Here is a 24,479-nt window from a genome sequence, read left to right as displayed (position 1 = left end):
GACACTTTTCAATTTCAAACAAGCGCACTCTTCCAACCACCATCCCCATCTCTCCCTAGTATTTTTGTCAGCCATCTTTGCTGAAGAAAGTTTCCATCCTTGGGTCACATAGCATCAAATTGGTCATGTGAACCACTCGATATGTGCTCCCGATTGGCACAGCGGTCTAAGGCACTGCATCTCAGTGCTAGAGGCGTCATTACAGACCCTGGTTCGATTCCAGACTGTATCACAACTGGCCGTGATTGGGAGGCCCCAAGGGCGGCGAAAAATATACATTTTGCACAACGTAGCAACACCCACTTCCGTCCGCTCAACTTCCTACATGATACATAGCTTCCTGTCCCGATCGCATCCTGTCAGCCTGATAGTAGCCATACTAGCCTCAATGTCGCTCGTTTTATCATTACCTCAGTATATTAATATAATAATTTCTATTGCGTTTTTTAAATTATTCTTGTTGAAAATGGTGTTTATCTGTTCAGTTAATGATTTTTGTAATTTGATTGTGTTCCGTGTCTTTTTTTTTGTCTCTTTAGCTAGCAAACATTAGCTACCAGTACCTAGCTAACGTTAGTGCTAACGTTAATGTTATTAGTTGGTTCGGCATATTGAAAGTTAGGAAATGAAGAGCAGCATCAACTTTATGAGGCAAGATGTCAGTTCCACGGAATATTGCTCCGTTCCGTACCTCCTCAGCGAAATACTCCTCGTTGAGTTTTCACTCATTTCCCAGTGATACTGAGCTAAGAGCGAAATGGGTCATCAATATTCACAGGGAAAACTTCACCGTCACAATTCACTCCAAGGTGTGTGGGAGACACTTTTTACCACATGATTTCATTGAACCTTCGAGTGGGCTTCAATGTTTGAAGAAGGGAGCAGTACCTTTGCTATTCCAGTGAAATAATTACCATTTCCAAGCAAGAGCAAGTGTTTGGGAAAGAAGGGAGAGACCAAGGACTAGATGTGTAGAGGACAACCGTGTTGAAGATGGAGAGGATGAAAAGATGGATAGCTATTTTCCCTAGCTACCAGCATTTCTATCTTAGATTTATGATACTACATTTAATGTTAAAGTTGTGAGTAAATAACTCCTATCAATGTTTCTTCTCATGTAGATTTGCCTCATATGACCATCTGATGGCTTTTTGGTCTCTCATCGAACCGTCAACTGCCAATATTGTCCGTGTCACACGAGTAAGGAGAGCCAAGCTGAGGAATGAGGTGACACTTCCATGTCCCTACTCAGTAAGTTCTCCCGTTTCTGATTAATTGTATTGTCTTACCAACGTTACTTTTCACTTTAGCTAAAAGCTATAGCCTACTGCAAATATATCTGTTAGTGATTTGTGCATTTGTCCTACAGAGACATGCCCTATCCATGCTGGATGAGCTGTTCCTCTTCCTCATGTACTTGTCCTTGGGGTCAACTAAGATGGACCTCGCTGACCGATTTGGCATCCATCACTCGACAGTAAGCAGGATCGTTGTCACATGGGCCAACTACCTTTACATTCTGCTGGGGTCTGTCTCTTTATGAATGTCTTTGGAAGATGTCAAGGCTGTGTTGCCGAAGGAGTTCAGTAGGTATCCAGACACCCAAGTCATTATTGACTGTACAGAGTTGAAATGCCAGCAGCCAGCCAGTCTCCCTCTACACAGTCATTACAAGTCCCACTGCACCTTGAAAGCCCTGCTTGGGATGGCGCCACATGGAGCAGTTACTTTTGTGTCAGAATTGTATGCTGGCTCCATCAGCAACAAAGAGCTATTCAAAAAATCAGGGCTGTTTGACTTGCTCACTGAAGACATGGCAGTGATAGTTTAGTTAGTTTGTTTCTCTTTCATTCATTGAAAGGTACAGAAGCCTGTCTGGAGTTATTTATTCTTTCCTGCCTAAGAACTTTTGCATGTACACATATAAGTAGTACCAGTCAACCTTCTCTCTAATTTGTGTGAACACCACTGGGTCTCTATGTACTATCTCGACCAGAATGTCCTCATGCGCACAGACAACAAAGTCACACCACTCCAACCCAGTGATGTAGAGATGACTTTGAACTTGCCAGTAGTAGGCATGATGCCTCTTCAGGGAATGTTCACCGTTATGCATGTGAACGTACTTACAATCCACAAAACCTTTTACGTTCGGGTTCTTAATCTCAACTAGGCCAAAAGGTGGATGCTCGAGAGGGTTGTAGACCAGGCCATCAGGAGAAGAGGCAAACCAAGGAATGTCAGGATGTATGATGAGGCCACAGGGTGAGAATTTGATATTCTGCATCTTGCAGTAGTCACTGGCTGCTTCCATCTCCAACTCCAGTCCCCTCTTCATGTCAGCTGTTGGTGCCTTTGAGGATCCTTTCAGCTAGATTGCCTGCGGATGTCAGCCCTCTCACATGGCAAGCCTCTCAGAACTGTGATGAGGTCAGTCTTGGTTTCCGTAGCACCTGCCAGTCGGAGACAGCACTCTGTTCTCTAGTAGCTTCCTCTATTTTATGGGTTGTTGCGAAGCTCACCTGAAGAGACTATGTGAAGCTGGTCTTCTTCACTGAACACAAATGTGCAGCCTTGAAAGTTGTTCTCCAGTCTGTAGCCATCCATGGGCAGTGAAGGGAATGGTGGTGTCTCCTTATGGTGAACTATGTGTTGCGTTGTATTTGGTGACTGCTGGTAAGACTTGTACCTTTCCAAAGTGGGAGCTGGCTAAAAGCTTTTCAGCAGACATCCCCATGCTGCAGATCAATGGATTGGCTAGAGGGTCAAAGTTATTTTATGCCTCTTCTATCTGAAGAACTGAGAGGTCAGGGAGCGGTCCAAGAAGGGCACTGTAGAGTGTACTTCTGCAAAGCAAAGTAGTCGCTGTGGTTGGCCAATCTAAACAACGTACTTGAAACCATCTGAAATGAAATCAGTTTATATAGTCAAAGTGTAATAGGACATGACCAGCTACTACCTACTATACTGGCTATTAGGGAATACTCACCTAATCCCTCTTTCTGCCATGCGCTTTTTGGTGGGCTTGGTGATGGTCATTTTGCCTATAGGCCCAGGTTTCAGACCCTGTAAATAGAGAGTACAAGGGCACTATTCTAAATCTAATCACGAGACGATTTACAGTGGGGCAAAAAAGTATTTAGTCAGCCACCAATTGTGCAAGTTCTCCCACTTAAAAAGATGAGAGAGGCCTGTAATTTTCATCATAGGTACACTTCAACTATGACAGACAAAATGAGAAAAAAAAATCCAGAAAATCACATTGTAGGATTTTTAATTAATTAATTTGCAAATTATGGTGGAAAATAAGTATTTGGTCAATAACAAAAGTTTCTCAAACTTTGTTATATACCCTTTGTTGGCAATGACAGAGGTCAAACGTTTTCTGTAAGTCTTCACAAGGTTTTCACACACTGTTGCTGGTATTTTGGCCCATTCCTCCATGCAGATCTCCTCTAGAGCAGTGATGTTTTGGGGCTGTTGCTGGGCAACACAGACTTTCAACTCCCTCCAAAGATTTTCTATGGGGTTGAGATCTGGAGACTGGCTAGGCCACTCCAGGACCTTGAAATGCTTCTTACGAAGCTACTCCTTCGTTGCCCGGGCGGTGTGTTTGGGATCATTGTCATGCTGAAAGACCCAGCCACATTTCATCTTCAATGCCCTTGCTGATGGAAGGAGGTTTTCACTCAAAATCTCACGATACATGGACCCATTCCTTCTTTCCTTTACACGGATCAGTCGTCCTGGTCCCTTTGCAGAAAAATAGCCCCAAAGCATGATGTTTCCACCCCCATGCTTCACAGTAGGTATGGTGTTCTTTGGATGCAACTCAGCATTCTTTGTCCTCCAAACACGACGAGTTGAGTTTTTACCAAAAAGTTATATTTTGGTTTCATCTGACCATATGACATTCTCCCAATCTTCTTCTGGATCATCCAAATGCTCTCTAGCAAACTTCAGATGGGCCTGGACATGTACTGGCTTAAGCAGGGGGCCCCAGATCGAGGGAGATTATCAGTGGTCTTGTATGTCTTCCATTTCCTAATAATTGCTCCCACAGTTGATTTCTTCAAATCAAGCTGCTTACCTATTGCAGATTCAGTCTTCCCAGCCTGGTGCAGGTCTACAATTTTGTTTCTGGTGTCCTTTGACAGCTCTTTGGTCTTGGCCATAGTAGAGTTTGGAGTGTGACTGTTTGAGGTTGTGGACAGGTGTCTTTTATACTGATAACGAGTTCAAACAGGTGCCATTAATACAGGTAACGAGTGGAGGACAGAGGAGCCTCTTAAAGAAGGTCTGTGAGAGCCAGAAATCTTGCTTGTTTGTAGGTGACCAAATACTCATTTTCCACTATAATTTGCAAATAAATTCATTAAAAATCCTACAATGTGATTTTCTGGATGTTTTTTTCTCATTTTGTCTGTCATAGTTGAAGTGTACCTATGATGAAAATTACAGGCCTCTCTCATCTTTTTAAGTGGGAGAACTTGCACAATTGGTGGCTCACTAAATACTTTTTTGCCCCACTGTAAGTGTTCAGGAAATAATTTCTTAGCATTATGATATGATTATGACCATATGATGTTTATATGTGGTATAGCTATTAAAACATACCCTATTCCTTGGCTTATGCCACTGCTGCCTGGCCTCTGTGCAGCTGTGCACAGGTGGGACGACTGATGTTCCCATCTGGCAATAGTGTGCAGACTGGAATAGTAATGCAACTGTGTGGTTCCATAATGCAGTGCCAGCAACACATGAACAGTGATGTTGTGTCATTGTTTCTGGCTCAGAGGGCTTCAGTACAACCTACGTGGGGATATAAAAATAAAATGATTAGATTATAAAATCACTCAACATGAGTTACGACCAGCAAACAGAAGAGACTGGCGCAACATACAACAGCCTCTAAATTCATTACAACAATATGAGTTTACCATTTTTTATTAAGGGCATACGCCCTTGTTTAAATTTAATCAAATGCGTCCAACATAACAGAGTTCACAGAAACAGCAAGGAAGACGCCTGAACAATTACTAAACTAAAAACGGTTTCATAGACATGGGTTAAGCCTAGTCATAAACTAAGCAATGCCTCTTAATGCAGATCTCCATTGACAGGAACTTCTTAGCCTAAGACTAGGCTTCATCTCTGACTGTATAACCGGCATGTAGTGTGTCACAAACAGCTGACTTTTCACCCTCTACACTCAAACTGTGTGGTTTCTCATTTTTCCTCATGGACCTGTAGCAGCAAGCCCTTATGCTGACCTCTCCTGTCATTGTATCCCTGTTCAAAACTGTTTTGAATAAAAAGAATGAGCAATCATAATGTTAGCTAGCTACTGTAAAAGACATGTCTTAAAACTTCTCTGGGATATGTGGGACGCTAGCGTTAATCTTTATGTCCAAAAACCTCATTTGAAATTGGTGTGTTATGTTCAGAAATGCATTGTCTCAAACAAACATCCAGTGAAAGTGCAGAGCCACACCAAATTACAGAAATACTCATAATAAACATTGATAAAAGATACAAGTGTTATGCATGGAATTATAGATAAACTTCACCTTAATGCAACCGCTGTGTCAGATTTCAAAAAGGCAAGCACACCTTGCGATTATGTTTGGTCAGCGCCAAGTCACAGAAAAACATACAGCCATTTTCCAAAGAAGGAGAGGTGTCACAAAAGTCAGAAATAGCATTATAAATACTCACTTAGCTTTGATGATCTTCATCGGAATGCACTCCCAGGAATCCCAGTTCCACAATAAATGTTTGTTTTGTTCGATAAAGTCCATAATTTATGTCCAAATTACCTCCCTTTTGTTCGCGAGTTCAGCCCAGTAATCCAAATGCTCAATGCGCGATCACTTAGTTCAGACGAAAAGTAAAAAAAGTGATATTACAGTTCGTAGAAACATGTCAAATGATGTATAGAATCAATCTTTAGGATGTTTTTATCATAAATCTTCAATAATGTTTCAACCGGACAATTCCTTTGTCTTTAGAAATGAAAAGGAACGCAGCTAACTCTCACGGCCGCACGTCTGACTTACCTCATGGCATTCTGCCAGACCTCTGACTCAAACAGCTCTTATTCTCTCACCCTTCACAGTAGAAGCCTGAAACAAGGTTCTAAAGACTGTTGACATCTAGTGGAAGCCTTAGGAAGTGCAATATGACTCCATAGACACTGTATATTGGATAGGCAATGACTTGAAAAACTACAAACCTCAGATTTCCCACTTCCTGGTTGGATTTTTTCTCAGGTTTTTGCCTGCCATATGAGTTCTGTTATACTCACAGACATCATTCAAACAGTTTTAGAAACTTCAGAGTGTTTTCTATCCGAATCTACTAATTATGTGCATATTCTAGCTTCTGGGCCTGAGTAGCAGGCAGTTTACTCTGGGCACTTTGAGTTTTGAGTAAACGTCCTTGTCTGGTCTGATAGGCAACTTGGCTACACTTACCTTCATAGTTGAAAAGGTAACTGGAGACAAAGTTTGAAACCTTTTTCCAACTTGGAGGTCGGTGCTTTGCTAATTATCTTGGCCAGACGATGTACATCTGTCACTGTTACCTTTGGCAGCTCTTCAAGCACCTTGTGTAAAACAGTGGCATGGTAAGTAGGGGCGGTTGACTAATTGCTAGCCACCTTACTAGTTGGCACGTTAATAGCTAGCTAAACGAGACGAAAAAAGACACAGAACACAATAATCGAATTACAAAAATCACTAACTGAACAGATAAACACAATTTTCATTTTTTTAAAAGCTATAGAAATATGATTATATTAATATACTGAGGTAATGATAAAACGAGCGACTTCGAGGCTAGGATGGCCACTATCAGGCTGACAGGACGTGATTGGGACAGGAAGCTATGTATCGGGTAGGAAGTTGAGCAGAAGTGGGCGTTGCTACGTTGTTTAAAAGATCTATTGGCCCAGCGTGGTCAGGCGCCTTTTCCCCGCAGACTCCAACATGGCACAAGGACCGAAGAAGCACCTGAAGCGCGTTGCAGCGCCCAAGCATTGGATGCTTGACAAGCTCACCGGAGTGTTCGCTCCTCGTCCCTTCACTGGTCCCCACAAGCTGAGGGAGTGCCTGCCCCTCATAATCTTCCTCAGGAACCGTCTGAAGTACGCCCTGACCGGAGATGAGGTCAAGAAGATTTGCATGCAAAGGTTCATCAAGATCGACGGCAAAGTCCGCACTGATATCACCTACCCTGCTGGCTTCATGGATGTGATCAGTATTGAGAAGACTGGAGAGCACTTCCGTCTGATCTACGATGTGAAGGGACGTTTCACTGTTCACCGCATCACTGCTGAGGAGGCCCAGTACAAGCTGTATAAGGTGAAGAAGAACCTGATGGGTACCAAGGGAGTCCCCGCACTGGTGACCCATGACGCCCGCACCATCCGCTACCCAGACCCCCTCATCAAGGTCAACGACACAGTCCGCATCGACCTCGCCAAGATCACAGAACACATCAAGTTCGACACAGGTAACCTGTGCATGGTGACTGGCGGTGCCAATTTGGGGCGGATTGGTATCATCACTAACCGGGAAAGGCACCCTGGCTCGTTTGAGGTGGTTCACGTCAAAGACAGCGCTGGAAACATCTTCGCCACCAAGGCTGGGAAACATCTTCATCATTGGCAAGGGCAACAAGCCGTGGGTGTCCCTGCCCCGTGGAAAGGGTATCCGCCTCACAATCGCTGAGGAGCGGGACAAGAGAATCGCTGCCAGGGCTGGCAGCAGCTAAATCCTATATGTAGGTCTAGGCATCCTGGCTTTGAAATAAAAAACATGTTATTGACAAAAACAAAACTAAAAACTAAAAAAAAGTGGTCGGGGTTAGGCCGGGGTAGACCGCCATTGTAAATAAGAATGAGTTCTTAACTGACTTGCCTGGTTAAATAAAATATATATGATTGGTCATTGCCTAGCAGTCGCCGCTGGTGATTTGCATAAAGCGGGGAAATGTTTTACTTTTTCACGCCACGTTCGCGCCGCCCAACGGTCCACTGTCCTCTCAGCTTTCCTTCCACTGAAAATGAATGGGAAGCGGTGTTTCACCGCGCGTGTCACATTTTTATTTTTTACCGCGCGTGTCACACCTTGTGCAGTGCACACGGCGTAATGACGAGGCGGTGAGGCGGTGGAAGCGTTGCTGAGAGCCTATTGGCTTGGGAGAGTCCTCGAAGGAATATTTCTGTTCGCTGCAAGCGGGAGTTCCTTTTTTCTAGAACCTGATCAAGTGTCGCACAATAACTACGTTGGCACTAAAGGTCTTAACAGGTAAGCGAAACAATTGAAAGTTAATAAACCGTGGTCACATGTCAGTTCATATTGTCTTCAAGATGTGTATACAAATAGTTAAATTAAATATGAAATAACATTTCAGTCCATGAAATGCATTATTTGTGCTTAAAAATGATAGTATTTACTTAGAAGTGTTTATCTACCAACTAGATTTTCGGTACTTCCTGGACACGTCGGCGTAGCAGTCAGAAATCTCAGTTTACCTAAAGAGTAAATTCGTATTGAATTAGCAATGGAGACATTATACGGTGTACCTTTCGCTGTGTTGGAATGTCCCAATATAAAACTCAAAAAGCCATCATGGCTGCACATGCCCTCGGCTATGACAGTCTATGCGATCGTTATTGTATCGTACTTTCTCATCACTGGAGGTAAGTTGTCGAACACTGCAGCGTCGTTAGCTGTCTAGCCAGTTTAACTAGGTAGCTGTAACCGATGGGTTTTTATAAAGCCTCGATACAGGATTTGTCTAATGTTTAAAGTTACACCCGGCTTCTAAATAGCTAACGTTGGGTACATGTATTGCCTACTAAAATATGTTTACACGTCTTATTCACCCATCACACGTATTTATGCAGTCAGACCTATTCAATCGGCTAATCAGTGTTGGGCCGAGTACGGAGAAGTTAGCTATTGTGGAGTTAGCTGATTTCTTAGCTAGCTAGTACTTGTTAGGTGTGTAACTGTTCACCAAACCCACGGTTCAGTACATATTGTGGTTTTGGGGTCACGGCTCGTTTACGGTATAGCGGAAAAAATGAATTCCAACAGTTATTGTAATACGTTTTTGTTTATTTGGCAAAATAAGCAAAATTTAAAAACAGTTTGACACAATTCACAATGATCTTGGCATTGTCTGTTATGACAGGGTTTGTTATAGGGTGTGTAAGTAAATTCAATCTGGAGTGCCAGAGTGCGCTCTGGGTGTAAATTCAGACCGTTGTCAGATCTTCCGTTACTAAATTCAGAGTTCAGAGCGCACACGGAACCCTCTGGCCTAAGAGTAGGGTTGATTCGTGCGTTCTGACCTCAACGGCAGTCAAGCACCCAAACTAAGGTTTGCAAGCTATTTACAGACGCAAATTAGATAATCTCACTCTGACCATTTTACTCGACCTAGCAGAACTGGTTAGGGTGTTTTAATGTTATCCAGAGCGTCGGTGACTGTAACTGTGCTGCTGGCAACAATTCAATTACAATTTTTTTGCGTCTTTTACTGACATATTCACCGTTTTGAACGGGTGTTGAGCGTATGTAAATTATTAGTTATGCTGTGCTCTGAAATCGGAGTAGATAGCCAGAGTGAATTTATGAACGCATCCCATAGAGTACCACCGCATGAGTCATATTACCCATAAAACCTAGCGGTCAAACAGGGAAATGGTTCCAATTGTTTTTTCACCATACATTTTTTCCCATAGGGAAGTGTTTAAAAACACTTAAAATAAGGGCTGTGTTTTGTGTAGGCTTACCCTGCAATGATGTGTTACTGACTCGAGTCATGATTTGTTTTTCTAAGTCACTCATTCATTTTAGTTATTTGTTTGACCTGCTGGTGCTTGCCGTAATATATCCTACAGCATGGCTGAGTTCAGTATGTTCTGGAACGTTTCATTGAACAGAAATGGTGCTGAACTGTACTGTTCTGCCTGAAGCCCATACACGCCGCAGTGTACATGTTGGGGCCCAAGTATGCTGGCATGAGCATCCTGTCTGGTGCAGAGATCAACAAGGCCTAGGGTGACATCACTACCGTGTCGTGCCGCCTGGGTGAGGGCAAGGTTCTTGGCAGTCTGGCGAAATACACTTCCAAGCAAGGGCTTTGGGATGGAGATGCAATATGGCAGTCATGCCAACATCTCATCAACCACCTGGTGGAAGGGTCTTGTAGATTTGAGGCTCTTACCCTTGTTGCCTCCTTCATCCCACCAACATCAGCCGCCTCAGAGCGCAACTGGTCCTTGTTTGGGAACACACACACACCAAAGCCCGCAACAGGCTGACAATACAAGGGTTGAAAAATGTGTGGCCATCCGGGCAAATTTGAGGCTTTTTGAGCCTGACAAAGAGCCATCCTCAACAAGGTTGGAAAGTGACAGTGAAGATGAGGCCTCAGGGTCTGATGTTCAAGGGGTGGACATTGAGGAAGTCCAGGGAGAAGACATGGAAGCCTGAGAGAAAGACAACCAAAGCTTTAGTTTCTAGACTATAATTTTACAGATGTATGTTGAAAAGGTTTTTGGGAGATGCGATGGCTCATTCAATATTCCCTTTGTTTTGTTGTTCAGTGAAATCATCACATGTGAAGAGTCAACTCATTTAATTAAAGTTTAAATCATTTTTTTTATTTCTATTGGAAGGATTTAATCATTTGCAATTATGTCTCCTTATGATAATGTAAAATATTTGTTTCTGTCTCCATATGATATGGTAAACATATCCAATGCAAAAAACATATACATTTTAAATGGTATTAATATTAATTCCCATATATTCCCACGGAAAGTTTCCACCTCTGAATATCCCCAAAATGTGCAACCCTAGTCAACACCCATTCAGCATTGTTCACAAGCTCTTAAGCTTTAGCCCCACCCATCTCTAAGGGTTGATCCGTGCGTTCTGTCCTAACAGCTGTCAAGCACTCAAGCTAACTGGGTAATGTTGGCTAGCTTGCTAGCTACTTCCAGACACAAATGAGAGAATAGCTCACTCTGACCATTTTACTCACCTAACAGAGCTGCTTAGGGTGTTATGTTACCCAGAGCGTTGGTGACAGCAACTGTGTTGCCAACGTTTACTGACACGGGCAATATTCAGCAGGTGTTGAGCATTCGTAAATTTGTCAGTTATTCTGTGTGTCAGTTATTACCAGCTACGTCTATTAGTGATCCACCGATATGACATTTTTGGCCGATATTTTCCTTGCCTATAGAAACGATACTGATAACTAATATAAAAAATGTTGCGGCCTTTTAAGCGTTCTAGTGCAGTTAAATAGTTCACACACATGGACGCAGCGGTCTAAGGCATGGCATCTCAGTGCAAGAGGCGTCACTACAATCCTTTACATCCAGGATGTGTACAACATCTGTCACATACACTGCTGCCATCTAGTGGCCAGAATCGAAATTGTGCCTTATTTGGAATATTACATTTTGGCCTTTCTCTTGCATTTCAAAGATGATATGGGGGGGAAAAATACAAAATAACGCATGTATTTTTTCGTTGTATTATCTTTTACCAGATCTAATGTGTTATATTCTCCTACATTAAATTCACATTTCCACACTTCAAAGTGTTTCCTTTAAATGGTATCAAGAATATGAGCTACAGGCAGTTAAAAAAATGTATATATATTTCACCTTTATTTAACCAGGTAGGCCAGTTGAGAACAAGTTCTCATTTACAACTGCGACCTGGCCAAGATAAAGCAAAGTTAACTTGGCTTTCGAAGACCTTAGAAAGGCAGGGCAGGATTTTTTACCTTTATTGGATGGGTTTGGGTCTAGAGTGTGTCCCCCTTTGAAGAGGGGGATGACCGCGGCAGCTTTCCAATCTTTGGGGTTCTCAGATGATACGAAAGAGGTTAAACAGGCTAGTAATGGGGGTTGCAACAATTGCTGCGGATAATTTTAGAAAGGGGGTCCAGATTTTGCAACTCTTTCAGAACATCAGCTATCTGGATTTGGTTGAAGGAGAAATGGGTGAGGCTTAGGCAAGTTGCTGTGGGGGGTGCAGGGCTATTGACCGGTGTAGTGGTAGCCAGGTGGAAAGCATGGCCAGCCGTAGAAAAATGCTTGGGGGGTAGGGTTCCTAGGGACATCCCAAGGAACCCGGATAGCACAGACCATGAGAAAAGTCGCAAGAATTTGCACATTCCGAAATAAAGATCAGGTCACGAATTAGAAGCCACTCGCTTAAAATAAATAAGCATTCTGTTGACATCTGACTCCAGTGTCATGTTTCTTAACTCTATGCATGACATTTCAGATTTAGATATGATACTTTTTCAGTAGGTAGAGGTAAGTGAACCACACTATACATAGTGTAACGACCCTGGGTTTATAAGCGCGGAAATCGACTCTGCCGCACGAGCATGCTTTTGCGGCACAGTCGATAGCGCGCCGGACCTCGGGCTAGAAGGTCGAGGGTTCGAGACCTGCTCCCTGCCTGTTTCATTACAATACAAGAGTATGTGGACACCTTCAAATTAGGTGATTTGGCTATGTATACCTGTGGCTGAAAATCTCCATAGCCAAACATTGGCTGTAGAATGGCCTTACTGAAGAGCTCAGTGACTTTCAGCGTGGCACCGTCATAGGATGCCTCCTTTCCAACAAGTCAGTTCATCAAATTTCTGCCCTACTAGAGCTGGCCCGCCACCTGTAAGTGCTGTTATTGTGAAGTGGAAACATCTTGGAGCAACAAAGGCTCAGCCGTGAAGTGGGAGGCCACACAAGCTCCACTGAACAGGACCGCCAAGTGCTGTAGCACTAAATGACAGCTAAGTGCTGTAGGGGGAACCAACTCCATGTTAAATGCCTGTGTTTTTTGAATGAGATGATTGACTAGCAGTTGTCCCCATACTTTTGGTCATGTAGTGTATGTTTTCAAAGTAACTTTAGTTAAACCTTTAAGTGACATTGACGTTATTGTTAGCAGCTTGGTAAACGCTATTTTCAGAGTAGCTTTCACAAAACTGTGGCTAATAAAGTGTTTGATTTATTTATTTATTAGCCGATTGAGAAGGCTAACATGTAGCAAACTACTAAGCCAGCTCAGCTGGTATGGGCTAGCTTTGCACCCTCCTTCACACTTACACATGGCATTTACCATCCCAATTCATATTATTATGCCAGTGCATAACTATCGATTTTCCTTCTTGCTACTAGCTAGTTGGCTAACTGATTTCCTCGTGTCTCCCATCTGCAGGCATCATCTACGATGTCATTGTGGAACCACCTAGTGTGGGGTCAATGACCGATGAACATGGACACCAGCGGCCTGTCGCCTTTTTGGCATACAGGTAAGTACGCAGCCCCTTTCCTTGCCCATTCATGTACAGTAGACTAATGCTAGTGCCTATCTGCCTTGCGTGGGGAATATGTTAAGAGGCCTGGCGCTGTGTCTGAATGTTAATACGCCTTGCTTGCGTTAGTTTTGGAAACATTTCTAAATTTCATATCGGCGCAATTTCTTTTTTTTTTATATATATATATATGAAAGATACCCTTACTGTACCTAGTTTTGGCACAGTTGCAAGTGGCTGTGTTTTGAATGACACATTCTTCCAGCCGACGTACAATACTTCCTACCCAGTTGCACTCTAATGGATATTGCCCTGTGCAACTGTGCTGAGACGACGTACAAAAAGTGTTTCGGTTATATTTGGAAAATGATTTCTTGCCTGTATGAAAGTTCAGTTCCAAATGTTTCCAAAACCGCATTGCAAGGATTATTCAAGTTTCTAAATGTTAAAACAGAGCGTTGGGACTGTAGTACACATTGGGCCAGCTGTGGTCCATAGGTTCGACTGAGAACCCTTCAACTGTAATCCCCCCCCTCGAGAGCTAACACTTCCCAAGTGTATGCAGTTTCTGCATTGTCAATGCCTGGGGCTATTATTTACTCCATTCATTATCTGCATTGTATTGCACAAATTTGAGAGGGGTAGTCACGTAACCATCTTATTTTTTCTCTTTCCTATGAAGAGTGAATGGCCAATACATCATGGAAGGGTTGGCCTCCAGTTTCCTCTTCACCATGGGAGGCTTGGGCTTCATAATCCTGGATCGCTCGAATGCCCCAAACATCCCCAAACTCAACCGCTTCCTTCTGTTGTTCATCGGTTTTGTCAGTGTCCTGCTCAGCTTCTTCATGGCCAGAGTGTTCATGAGAATGAAACTGCCGTAAGTCTACTCTCTTGTGAAGATTTCCAATCGTGCCTCCAACCTAAAACACATGACACTCTGTAGGGTGGGGAGAAATTTGCTACTTTTATGATGGACAGCGCAACACAACCCTTCCCCACCCTACTGCTCCCATTTAAAACCATTAAGTTGCTGTGTTTTTACACATTTGTTTGTCTGGTTTAAAGGGGACCTAATCATCAACACAAGTAACACTCTTGATACTAACAGATAGTAACACATTTTATTGGTCACATACACATGGTTAGCAGATATTATTGCGAGTGTAGCAAAATGCTTGTGCTTCTAGTTCCGACAGTGCAGCAATATCGAACAAGTCATATCTAACAGTTCCACAACAATGCCTAATACACACATCTTAGGTAAAGGAATGGAATAAGAATATATAAATATATGGATGAGTAATTTCAGTGCGGCATAGGCTAAGATGCAATGGATAGTATAGAATAAGGTATAAATATATGAGATGAGTAATGCAAGATATGTAAACACTAAAGTGACTAGTGATCCATTTATTAAAGTGGCCAATGATTTCAAGTCTGTATGTTGGCAGCAGCCTATCTGTGCTAGTGATGGCTATTTAATAGTGTGATGGCCTTGAGATAGAAGCTGTTTTTCAGTCTCTCGGTTCCAGCGTTGATGCACCTGTACTGACCTCGCCTTCTGGATGGTAGCGGGGTGAACAGGCAGTGGCTCTGATGGTTGTTGTCCTTGACAATCTTTTTGGCCATTGTGTGCTGTAAGGGTCCTGGAGGGCAGGTAGTTTGCCACCGGTGATGCGTTGTGCAGATAGCACCACCCTCTGGAGAGCCCTGCGGTTGTGGGCGGTGCAGTTACTGTACCAGGCGGTGATACAGCCCGACAGGATGCTCTCATTGGTGCATCTGTAAAAGCTTGTGAGGGTTTTAGGTAACAAGACACATTTCTTCAGCCTCCTGAGGTTGAAGAGGCGCTGTTGCGCCTTCACCACACTGTCTGTGTGGGTGGACCATTTCAGTTTGTCAGTGAACCGAGACTGATCTCGAGGGGACCCCCGTCCCCGCGGAGAAAAATAAAGTCATAATAAAATAATTCCATTCCCCCCCCAGCTGCGTCTATTGACAGTTGTCACAGTGACATGAACATTCTATTGAAATGGTTACTTGCATAGTGGAGTCTTATGTTGAGACATGCAGCTAACTAGCTGAACCATAATCCCAATTCAAAACATTACTACCCTGAATGAATCTGCAGGTAGCTAACTAACCAGGCCCAATGTTAGCTAGCTAACATAAGGCTATAACTAGCAATGCAAATGGCTCTGAGATACGAATAATATTACTACACAGATCATACGCATAACGTTAGCTAGCTAACAGCACAATTTAACTTAAAATTTAAAGTGACTTTCTGACTAAATTAGAAACGTGTAATATCTGAAAATGTAGCTAGTTAGACTATCTTACCCATATACATGGATGGACGTTTCTCCCTCTGTCATGGATGCCGTTAATTAGGGTTAGGGGAGGTTAGAGCATGGTTAGAGCATTGGGCCAGTAACTGAAAGGTTGCTGGATCGAATCCCTGAGCTGACAATGTAAAAATCTGTCGTTCTGCCCCTGAACAAGGCAGTTGTTTCAGGAAAACTAGGTGTATGTCGCGCATCACTACTTCTCAGGAGAGCAATTTGAACACATTTTTTTTATTTTACCAAATGCATTTTTTTGGCAGAAATGCCTTCTGGAACACTGTTCCTTGGCCGTCATTGTAAATAAGAATTTGTTCTTAACTGGTTCAAATAAAATAAAAAATGGGTTAGGGTTAGTTTGAAGATGTAATCCGGAGACAGGTGTTTTATACAACAGCCTTTTGTGTTGTCTTTTCGACTCTGTCCGCAAATTCGCTACCAAACGCCAGAATTTTCTCCATCTCCTTAGCTAATTTCAAAACTCGGTCCTCCGGAGAGTGGAGAGCAACACTTATGCAGTTCTACTGCGTGATATATCTTTAAAAAAAGCTGCGTTAGAAAGAATTACCGACGCATACTGACCAGCTCATGTTATAGACAGAAGCGTGCCACATGGCAGACCAATCTGAACTCGTCTCTCGGCATGTCCAGCCCACTCATTATCGCAGCCAATCATGGATAGGGGGGAGGTTGCTGACTTTTTCGTAATTTAACAATTGTATTCATATTTACAGATGGCATACAAGTTTAAGGCACATGAAAATGTTTACATGTTCCAGAAGGCATTTCTGCCAAAAAATGCATTTTGATATAATAATTTTTTTTCGTTCAAATTGCTCTCCTGAGAAGTAGTGATGCGCGACATACACCTAGTTTCCTGAAATGAGTCACATATAAGGTCCTACAGTTGACAATGCATGTCAGAGCAAAAACCAGGAATTGTCCTTAGAGCGCCGAGACAGGATTTTGTGGAGGCACAGATCTGGGGAAGGGTAGCAAAATATTTCTGCAGTATTGAAGGTCCCCAAGAACACAGTGGCATCTACTCTTAAATGGAAGAAGTTTGGAACCACCAAGACTCTTCCTAGAGCTGGTTGCCTGGCCAAACTGAGCAATCGGGAGAAGGGCCTTAGTCAGGGAGGTGACCAAGAACCCGATGGTTACTCTGACAGAACTCTAGAATTCCTTTGTGGAGATGGGAGAACCTTCCAGAAGTACAACCATTTCTGCAGCATCAGGCCTTAATGGTAGAATGGCCAGACTGAAGCCATTCTTCAGTAAACGGCCCGCTTGGAGTTTTCCAAAAGGCACCTAAATACTCTGACCATGGGAAACAAGATTCTCTGGTCTGATGAAACCAAGATTGAACTCTTTGGCCTGAATGCCAAGCATCACGTCTGGAAGAAACCTGGCACCATCTCTACGGTGAAGAATGGTAGTGGAAGCGTCATGCTGTGGGGCTGTTTGTCAGCAGCAGGGATTGGGAGATTAGTCTGGATCGAGAAAAAAATCAACGGAGCAAAGTACAAAGAGATCCTTGATGAAATCCTGCTCCAGAGCGCTGAGGACCTCAGACTGGCGCGAAGGTTCACTTTCCAACAGGACAACGACCCTAAGCACACAGCCAAGACAACGCAGAAGTGGCTTTGGGACAAGTCTCAATGTCCTTGAGTGGCCCAGCCAGAGCCTGGACTTGAACCCCATCAAACATCTCTGGAGAGACCTGAAAATAGCTGTTTAGCGACACTCCCCATCCAACCTGACAGAGCTTGAGAGGATCTGCTGAGAAGAATGGGAGAAGCTCCCCAAATACAGCTGTGCCAAGCTTGTAGCGTCATGCACTGTATGCTCAAGTGTGCTGCCCCCCTCATTGCTGGCTAAGTAACCCATATATTGCTTCCCTGGATAGAGTCATGGATATGTTTTGGATGATTCTGAAGGCCTACTGCAACATGTACCATGTTTTAATTTCCTTACAATAAATTTGATTAGTAATACAGTTATAGTAAATGAAACAGTCCTATAATAGTTTATTTTTACAAAGTAAAATGTAAAAGAATGATATCAACCCCCAAAGCGTTTGGTCAAATTATTTGCTGCTGACAAATAGGCAAAACACAAACTCATTACACTATTGCCTTTCTAAATTAAATCTACCTCTTCACCCTCATTCAGTTAGGCCTAATTTAAATTAAATTGTGAAGTAAGGTGCACAATTTATCATCCATACAGTGAGAAGAGAGAGACGCATTAGCGCCTGGCTGGGTACCAACGTCCTACAGCACATTGTCTTGGCGGGTTAGGAATAGGTACGAAAAAAAGGTAAAGGCTCTAAATACTTTTATGTTAGTGATTTAAAATTTCGGATAAATGAGCAGAGGAAAGTAAACTTAGCAAAAAGTCATGGAAGGAGCAGGGCATAATTTTATTATTATTTCTTTGTATTTATCAAACGTCAGCAGCTGTTTGCCTATGGCGGTTTGAGTGTTAGATGCCGTTTATCATAGCGCCCTTCATTTTTCACAGGAGACAGTTTTACTACTCATCACTACGTTCTTTACCAAAAGGTTGGTTGGACCTCTTTAATGTCATGTAGATCACGTCATTACATCAGTGCTGCTCCATAAGCTTCTGACTTAACAGTGATAGTTAACATTTCAATATGACAAGGTCTCAAACCTGTTCACAGTTTTGGATAACTTTGGAGACTCCTTTGGTGTCTACAGACTTGGGGTGCAAGATAAAAGAAAAAATGGCTATTTACCTACAGTGGCTTGCGAAAGTATTCACCCCCTTTGCATTTTTCCTATTTTGTTGCCTTACAACCTGGAATTAAATCATTTGATTTACACAACATGCCTACCACTTTGAAGGTGCAAAATATTTTTTCTTGTGAAACAAAAAACAAAAGACAAAAACATAAACTTAAACGTGCATAATTACTCACCCCCCCCAAAGTCAATACTTTGTAGCGCCACCTTTTGTAGTAATTACAGCTGCAAGTCTCTTGGGATATGTCTCCATAAGCTTGGCACATATTTGGCACATCTAGCCACTGGAATTTTTGCCCATTCTTCAAGGCAATACTACTCCAGCTCCTTCAAGTTGGATGGGTTCCGCTGGTGTACAGCATTCTTTAAATCATACCACAGATTCTCAATTGGATTGAGGTCTGGGCTTTGACTAGGCCATTCCATGACATTTAAATGTTTCCCTTAAACCACTCAAGTGTTGCTTTAGCAGTATGCTTAAGGGTCATTGTCCTGCTGGAAGGTGAACCTCCGTCCCAGTCTCAAATCTCTGGAAGACTGAAACAGGTTTTCCCCAAGAATTACCCTGTATTTAGCACCATCCAGCATTCCTTCAATTCTGACCAGTTTCCCTGTCCCTGCCAATGAAAAACATCCCCACAGCATGATGCTGCCACCATGAATACATATGCACGCACCACTTTCTGTTTAAAAAAAAAATCGTTTTTCAAACAAGTAATTTTTTTCATTTCACTTCACCAGTTTGGACTAGTTCTCTGCTGCCAATAACTGGAACGAACTGCAAAAATCACTAATCTCCCTCACTAGCTTTAAGCACCAGCTGTCAGAGCAGCTCACAGATCACTGCGCCTGTAAATAGCCCATCCAACTACCTCATCCTCATACTGTTATTTACTTAACTTATTTTGCTCCTTTGCACCCCAGTATCTCTACTTGCACACTCATCTTCTGCACATCTATCACTTCTGTGTTTAATTGGTATATTGTAATTATTTCGCCACTATGGCCTATTTATTGCCTTCCCTTATCCTACCTCATTTGCACACACTGTGTATATAGCCTTTCCCCCCTTTTTTTCTATTGTATTGACTGTACGTTTGTTTATTCCATGTGTGACTGTTGTTTGTGTCGCTTTGCTTTATCTTGGCCAGGTCGCAGTTCTCAACTAGCCTACCTGGTTAAATAAATAAAATGTAAAAAATTCAGACCCTTTACTCAGTACTTTGCTGAAGCACCATTAGCAGCATTTTATAGTCTCGGATCTTCTAGGGTATGACGCTACAAGCTTGGCTCACCTGTAGTTGGGGAGTTTCTTCCATTTCTCTGCAGATCCTCTCAGGTTGGATGGGGAGCGTTGCTGCACGGCTATTTTCAGGTCTCCAGAGATGTTCAAATGGGTTTAAGTCCGGGCTCTGGTTTGACCTCTCAAGGACATTCAGAAACTTGTCCTGAAGTCATTCCTGCGTTGTCTTGGCTGTGTCCTTAGAGTTGTCCTGTTGGAAGGTGAACCTTCACCCAAGTCTGAGGTCCTAAAGATCTCTCTGTACTTTGCTCCGTTCATCTTTCCCTCGATCCTGACTAGTCTCCTAGTCCCTGCCACTGACAAACATCCCCACAGCATGATGCTGCCACCAACATGCATCACCGTAGGGAAGGTGCCAGGTTTCCTCCAGATGTGACACTTGGCATTCAGGCCAACCATTCTTCGTGGTTCCGAACTTCCATTTTAAGGATGATGGAGGCAACTGTGTTCTTGGGGACCTTCAATGCTGCAGACATTTTGTGGTACCCTTCCCCAGATCTGTGCCTCGACACAATCCTGTCTCGGAGCTCTACGGACAATACCTTCGACCTCGTGGGTTGGTTTTTGCTCTGACGTGCACTGTCAACTGTGGGACTTTATATAGACGTGTGTCTTTTCAAATCATGTCCAATCAGTTGAATTTACCACAGGTGGACTCAAAGTTGTAGAAACATCAAGGATGATCAATTGAAACAGGATGCACCTGAACAAAATTGCTATTCTCATAGCTAAAAAATGTCTAAATCTGTTCGCTTTGTCATTATGGGGTATTGTGTATAGATTGAGTAAACATTTATTTCATCCATTTTAGAATAAGGCTGTAATATAATGTAGAAAAAGGGAAGGGGAATACTTTCCGAATGCACTGTATATGGAAAAATACATGTTTAAACATTTCAACCAATCAATTGGTCATTGGTCGAGAGAACAGACGTGGGGACAGCCATAGTCTGTCTGTCTTTATTTATTTATACTTGTTTTTGTATTGTGCTGGGCTAATTTAAAAAATGACTTCCATGTTTGAATAAAGGTAAATACAATATATACATTCTTTTACATCTTTAAATCAGAAGTGGTAGTAGACGGTGGGAAAAGTACCCAATTGTCATAATTGAGTAAAAGTAAAGATGCCTTAATAGAAAATGACATAAGTAAAAGTGAGGCACCCAGTAAAATACTATTTGAGTACAAGTCTAAACGTATTTGGTTTTAAATATACTTAAATATCATAAGTGAATGTAATTGATAAAATATTCTTAAGTATCAAAAAGTAGAAGTGTAAATCATTGCTAATTCCTTATAGTAAGCAAACCAGACGGCGCAATATAGATTTTTTTTAAATTTATTTGCTGCTTGCCAGGGGCACACTCCAACACTCGCATCATTTACAAATGAAGCATTTGTTTTTAGTGAGTCCGTCAGATCAGACACGGTAGGGATGACCAGGGATGTTCTATTGAAGTGTATGAATTGGACCCTTTTCCTGTCCTGCTAAGCATTCAAAATGTAATGAACTCTTGGCTGTCGGAAATGTATGGAGTAAAAAGTACATTATTTAATTGAGGAATGTAGTCAAGAAAAAGTACTTTAAAGTATTTTTAACTAAGTACTTTACACCACTAGTAGTAGACCCCCCCCCTCCAAAAAAAATGCAGCCTTGCTCATACCCAACTATTTGAAATACCGTAGGCTACTAAAATCATTCTAAAAGGCACAATTATGCACTTTAGCCAGGCTTTAGGACCATGTGGATAGGAAGGCTGTTTGTCCAAAACCCAAACAATCTCAACTATCCTATCAAAGAGTTGCTTGTTGTGACAATTAGGTCGGCTTTAGAGCAAATCCAGCGCATCTTTTGTAGAGCATTGGTTCAGAGGTGGAAGATGGCTGTAGATGGCTAGGTAACTGCTGTTTGTTTTCACTTGAAATTAAACTCAAGTTTTTAATCCCGGTGGTTAACTCGTTCGTAGAAACGAATTGCTTTATGACGCATTTGTAGAATGTTTGGTCCCCTATCGACTGACATGACTCTTCCAGTCATAACAGTTGCCGACCCCTGGTTTAACCCCACCAAAACCCCAAATATGCTTGTTTTACACCATTGTTTATTGTTACATTTTAAACACTGTATAGCTTCAAAACATGTTTAAAACTATTATGTTGATATCATGGATGGTTAGTCCTTGCATCCATAGCTCTGTCTGAATAGAAGTGGTTACATTTTTACCACCCCATCCCTAAGCTGTTTACTCAAAGGTGGCGAGGTGACCTCTTTGTTGTGGTTTGAACTGCAGATTGCCACCATAATCGCTTCGTTCTTCAACTGGTCATTCAGGACAGAACCGCTTCCATTCAAATAAAGGTTGAACACACCCCTGTCTTTGTGAACGTTTTGTAAAGCCGTGCAGGACAACCCTCTTTTGAAATTTGTTGTAATCAAAAAAAAATGGTCGCATACACATATTTAGCAGATGTTATTGCGGGTATAGCGAAATGCTTTTGTTCTTAGCTCCAACAGTGCAGTAATATCTAACAATACACACATCTAAAAGTAAAAGAAAGGAAATTAAGAAATCTATAAGTATTGGGATGAGCAATGTTGGAGTCCGGATTATGTATGGACACTATGTGGATAGAATATTTAGAATATCTGTAGGATAGGATAGTGTAAATATATACAACAATAGTTGAATAGGATGGCATTGACTAGAATACAGAATTTACATATGAAATGAGAAAAACAGTATGTAAACAATATAGAAAATTACCAGTGTTCCATTATTAAAGTGGCCACTGATTCTATGTACATAGGGCAGCAGCCTCTAAGGTGCAGGGTTGAGTAGCCGAGTGGTAGCCTGCTAGTGACAGTGACTAAGTTCAGGGCAGGGTACTGGGTGGAGGCTGGCTAGTGATGGCTATTTAAGTCTGATGGCCTTGAGATTGAAAAACAGCTTCTGTCTCTCGATCCCAGCTTTGATGCACTGGTACTGACCTTGCCTTCTGGATGATAGCGGGGTGAACAGGCCGTGGCTCGGGTGGTTGATGTCTTTTGATCTTTTTGGTCTTCCTGTGACAGCTGGTGCTGTAGGTGTCCTGGAGGGCAGGCAGTGTGTGTTGGGCAGACCGCACCACCCACTGTAGAGCCCTGCAGTTGCTAGCGGTGCAGTTGCTGTACCAGGCGGTGATACAGCCCGTCAGGATGCTCTCAATGGTGCATCTGTAAAAGTTTGTGCGTCTTAGGGGCCAAGCCAAATTTATTCAGCCTCCTGAGGTTGAAGACACGCCTTAACCACTTTGTCTGTGTGGCTGGACCTTTTCAGATTGTCAGTAATGTGTATGCCGAGGAACTTAAAGCGTTTCGCCTTCTCCACTGCGGCCCTGTAGATGTGCTCCCTCTGCTGAATCCATAGTGGTGAAACTTCCACATCCGGTTGCGAACAACACATACGTTAATTCAAACAAAAAATACTGTTTATTTTTCATTGGACATCAATGCACGTGTGATAGAGCAGCAGAGGATGTACTACGATTTTTTTGTACCTTGATGTTTCTCTCCACTGTCTTAAACAAAACAAAGACAACAAACGCTCCTGGGTGCAGCCAGTGGTGCCGTTTCCCCTAATGCGGATCTCAGCTTTAAAGGGAAAGTGCACAAAAAAATGTTAAGCACATTTTCTACTTATAGAAATGGTATCCGTGAGTTTCTTTGTCTCTGCGTGCAGCTTGAACTAGTGTTTAGCGCAATGATTGGAAGTGTTCGGGATCAGCTAGCATGCTAATTGATCCCAAAGACGTACAGTCATTGCGCTAAAAGGATACCATTGTAATATAATTTGGGCTGAAAACTAAAACTATCAAATGCAGAATATAGGCCTATCATAAAAACTTGTCGATTAGGTTGCATTTTGAGTGAAACATCCCCCGTCAAGGCACTCAGTGGTGTTGTGCCATCAAAACTAGAGCTGTCATTTACGTTGTGAGTTGCGTTAGCAGAATGTGATGCTCATATTTATGGTCTATGATATCAGTCAGCTCTTTACCTGAACTGCAGACAAATGTGTCAAGTGTTGTGTATTTTCACTGTACCTATGTTGGAAGCCGACTCTAATCTGTCTCTACCTTTCCTTTTATATTTCTCCTCAGTGGGTACCTCATGGGTTGAAGATGGACACAACACATTACGAAGACAGAATGGCGAAGGACTGCCAAAGGTTTAAGCGTCGATTGATTTAAGCTGGCCTAAAACGTTATGATAATACAGATTTAAATTGCAAATGAAGAATTGACAGTAACATTTGTCCCTGGCAATAAGCCTTTGACCATGTTTGAGTGATGTATTAAATGTCACAATGTGCATCTCAATAGTCAAGAGGCTTCCTATCCTTGTCTCCTTTCCTTCCACTTAAATGGTGCGATGGAATTCCCTTACAGGCTGTATTGCTAACCTGTCTTCAGTTCAGTAATGCAGATGGCGAGAATATGTGGAGACAAAGCCACTATAGACCATTGAGATGCACCCATTGGAAGGAGGGACACTTTCCTGATTATAAATCTGAATAAGCAGTAAATTTGTGGTTTGTTGGGGTTATTGATAAGTAATGTTTTATAGACCATTCTACCTTCCTAAATGCCTTCCAACATGTCACTTGTGTGTCTATTAGGAACTTAAATAAATGTTATTTCCAGAAAGCT

At 42.4% G+C, this 24,479-nt stretch overlaps 1 protein-coding gene and 1 pseudogene across 1 annotated transcript; both read left to right on the top strand.

Moving 5' to 3' along the window:
* Positions 1–6,975: 6,975 nt before the first annotated feature.
* LOC120030384 lies at positions 6,976–7,817 on the top strand (annotated as a pseudogene).
* Positions 7,818–8,495: 678 nt separating this feature from the next.
* Positions 8,496–24,479, top strand: LOC120030313 (oligosaccharyltransferase complex subunit ostc-like). The gene is made up of 4 exons (XM_038975666.1): positions 8,496–8,707; positions 13,269–13,362; positions 14,048–14,245; positions 23,931–24,479. The coding sequence occupies exons 1-4, from the start codon at positions 8,569–8,571 to the stop codon at positions 23,947–23,949; spliced, it is 450 nt and encodes a 149-aa protein (XP_038831594.1). The 5' UTR covers positions 8,496–8,568; the 3' UTR covers positions 23,950–24,479.

This window comes from Salvelinus namaycush, chromosome 36, assembly GCF_016432855.1.
Source record: "Salvelinus namaycush isolate Seneca chromosome 36, SaNama_1.0, whole genome shotgun sequence".
Lineage (NCBI taxonomy): Eukaryota > Metazoa > Chordata > Actinopteri > Salmoniformes > Salmonidae > Salvelinus > Salvelinus namaycush.
Note: the sequence above shows the minus strand (reverse complement) of the source record. Positions and strands in the feature narration are given on the sequence as shown.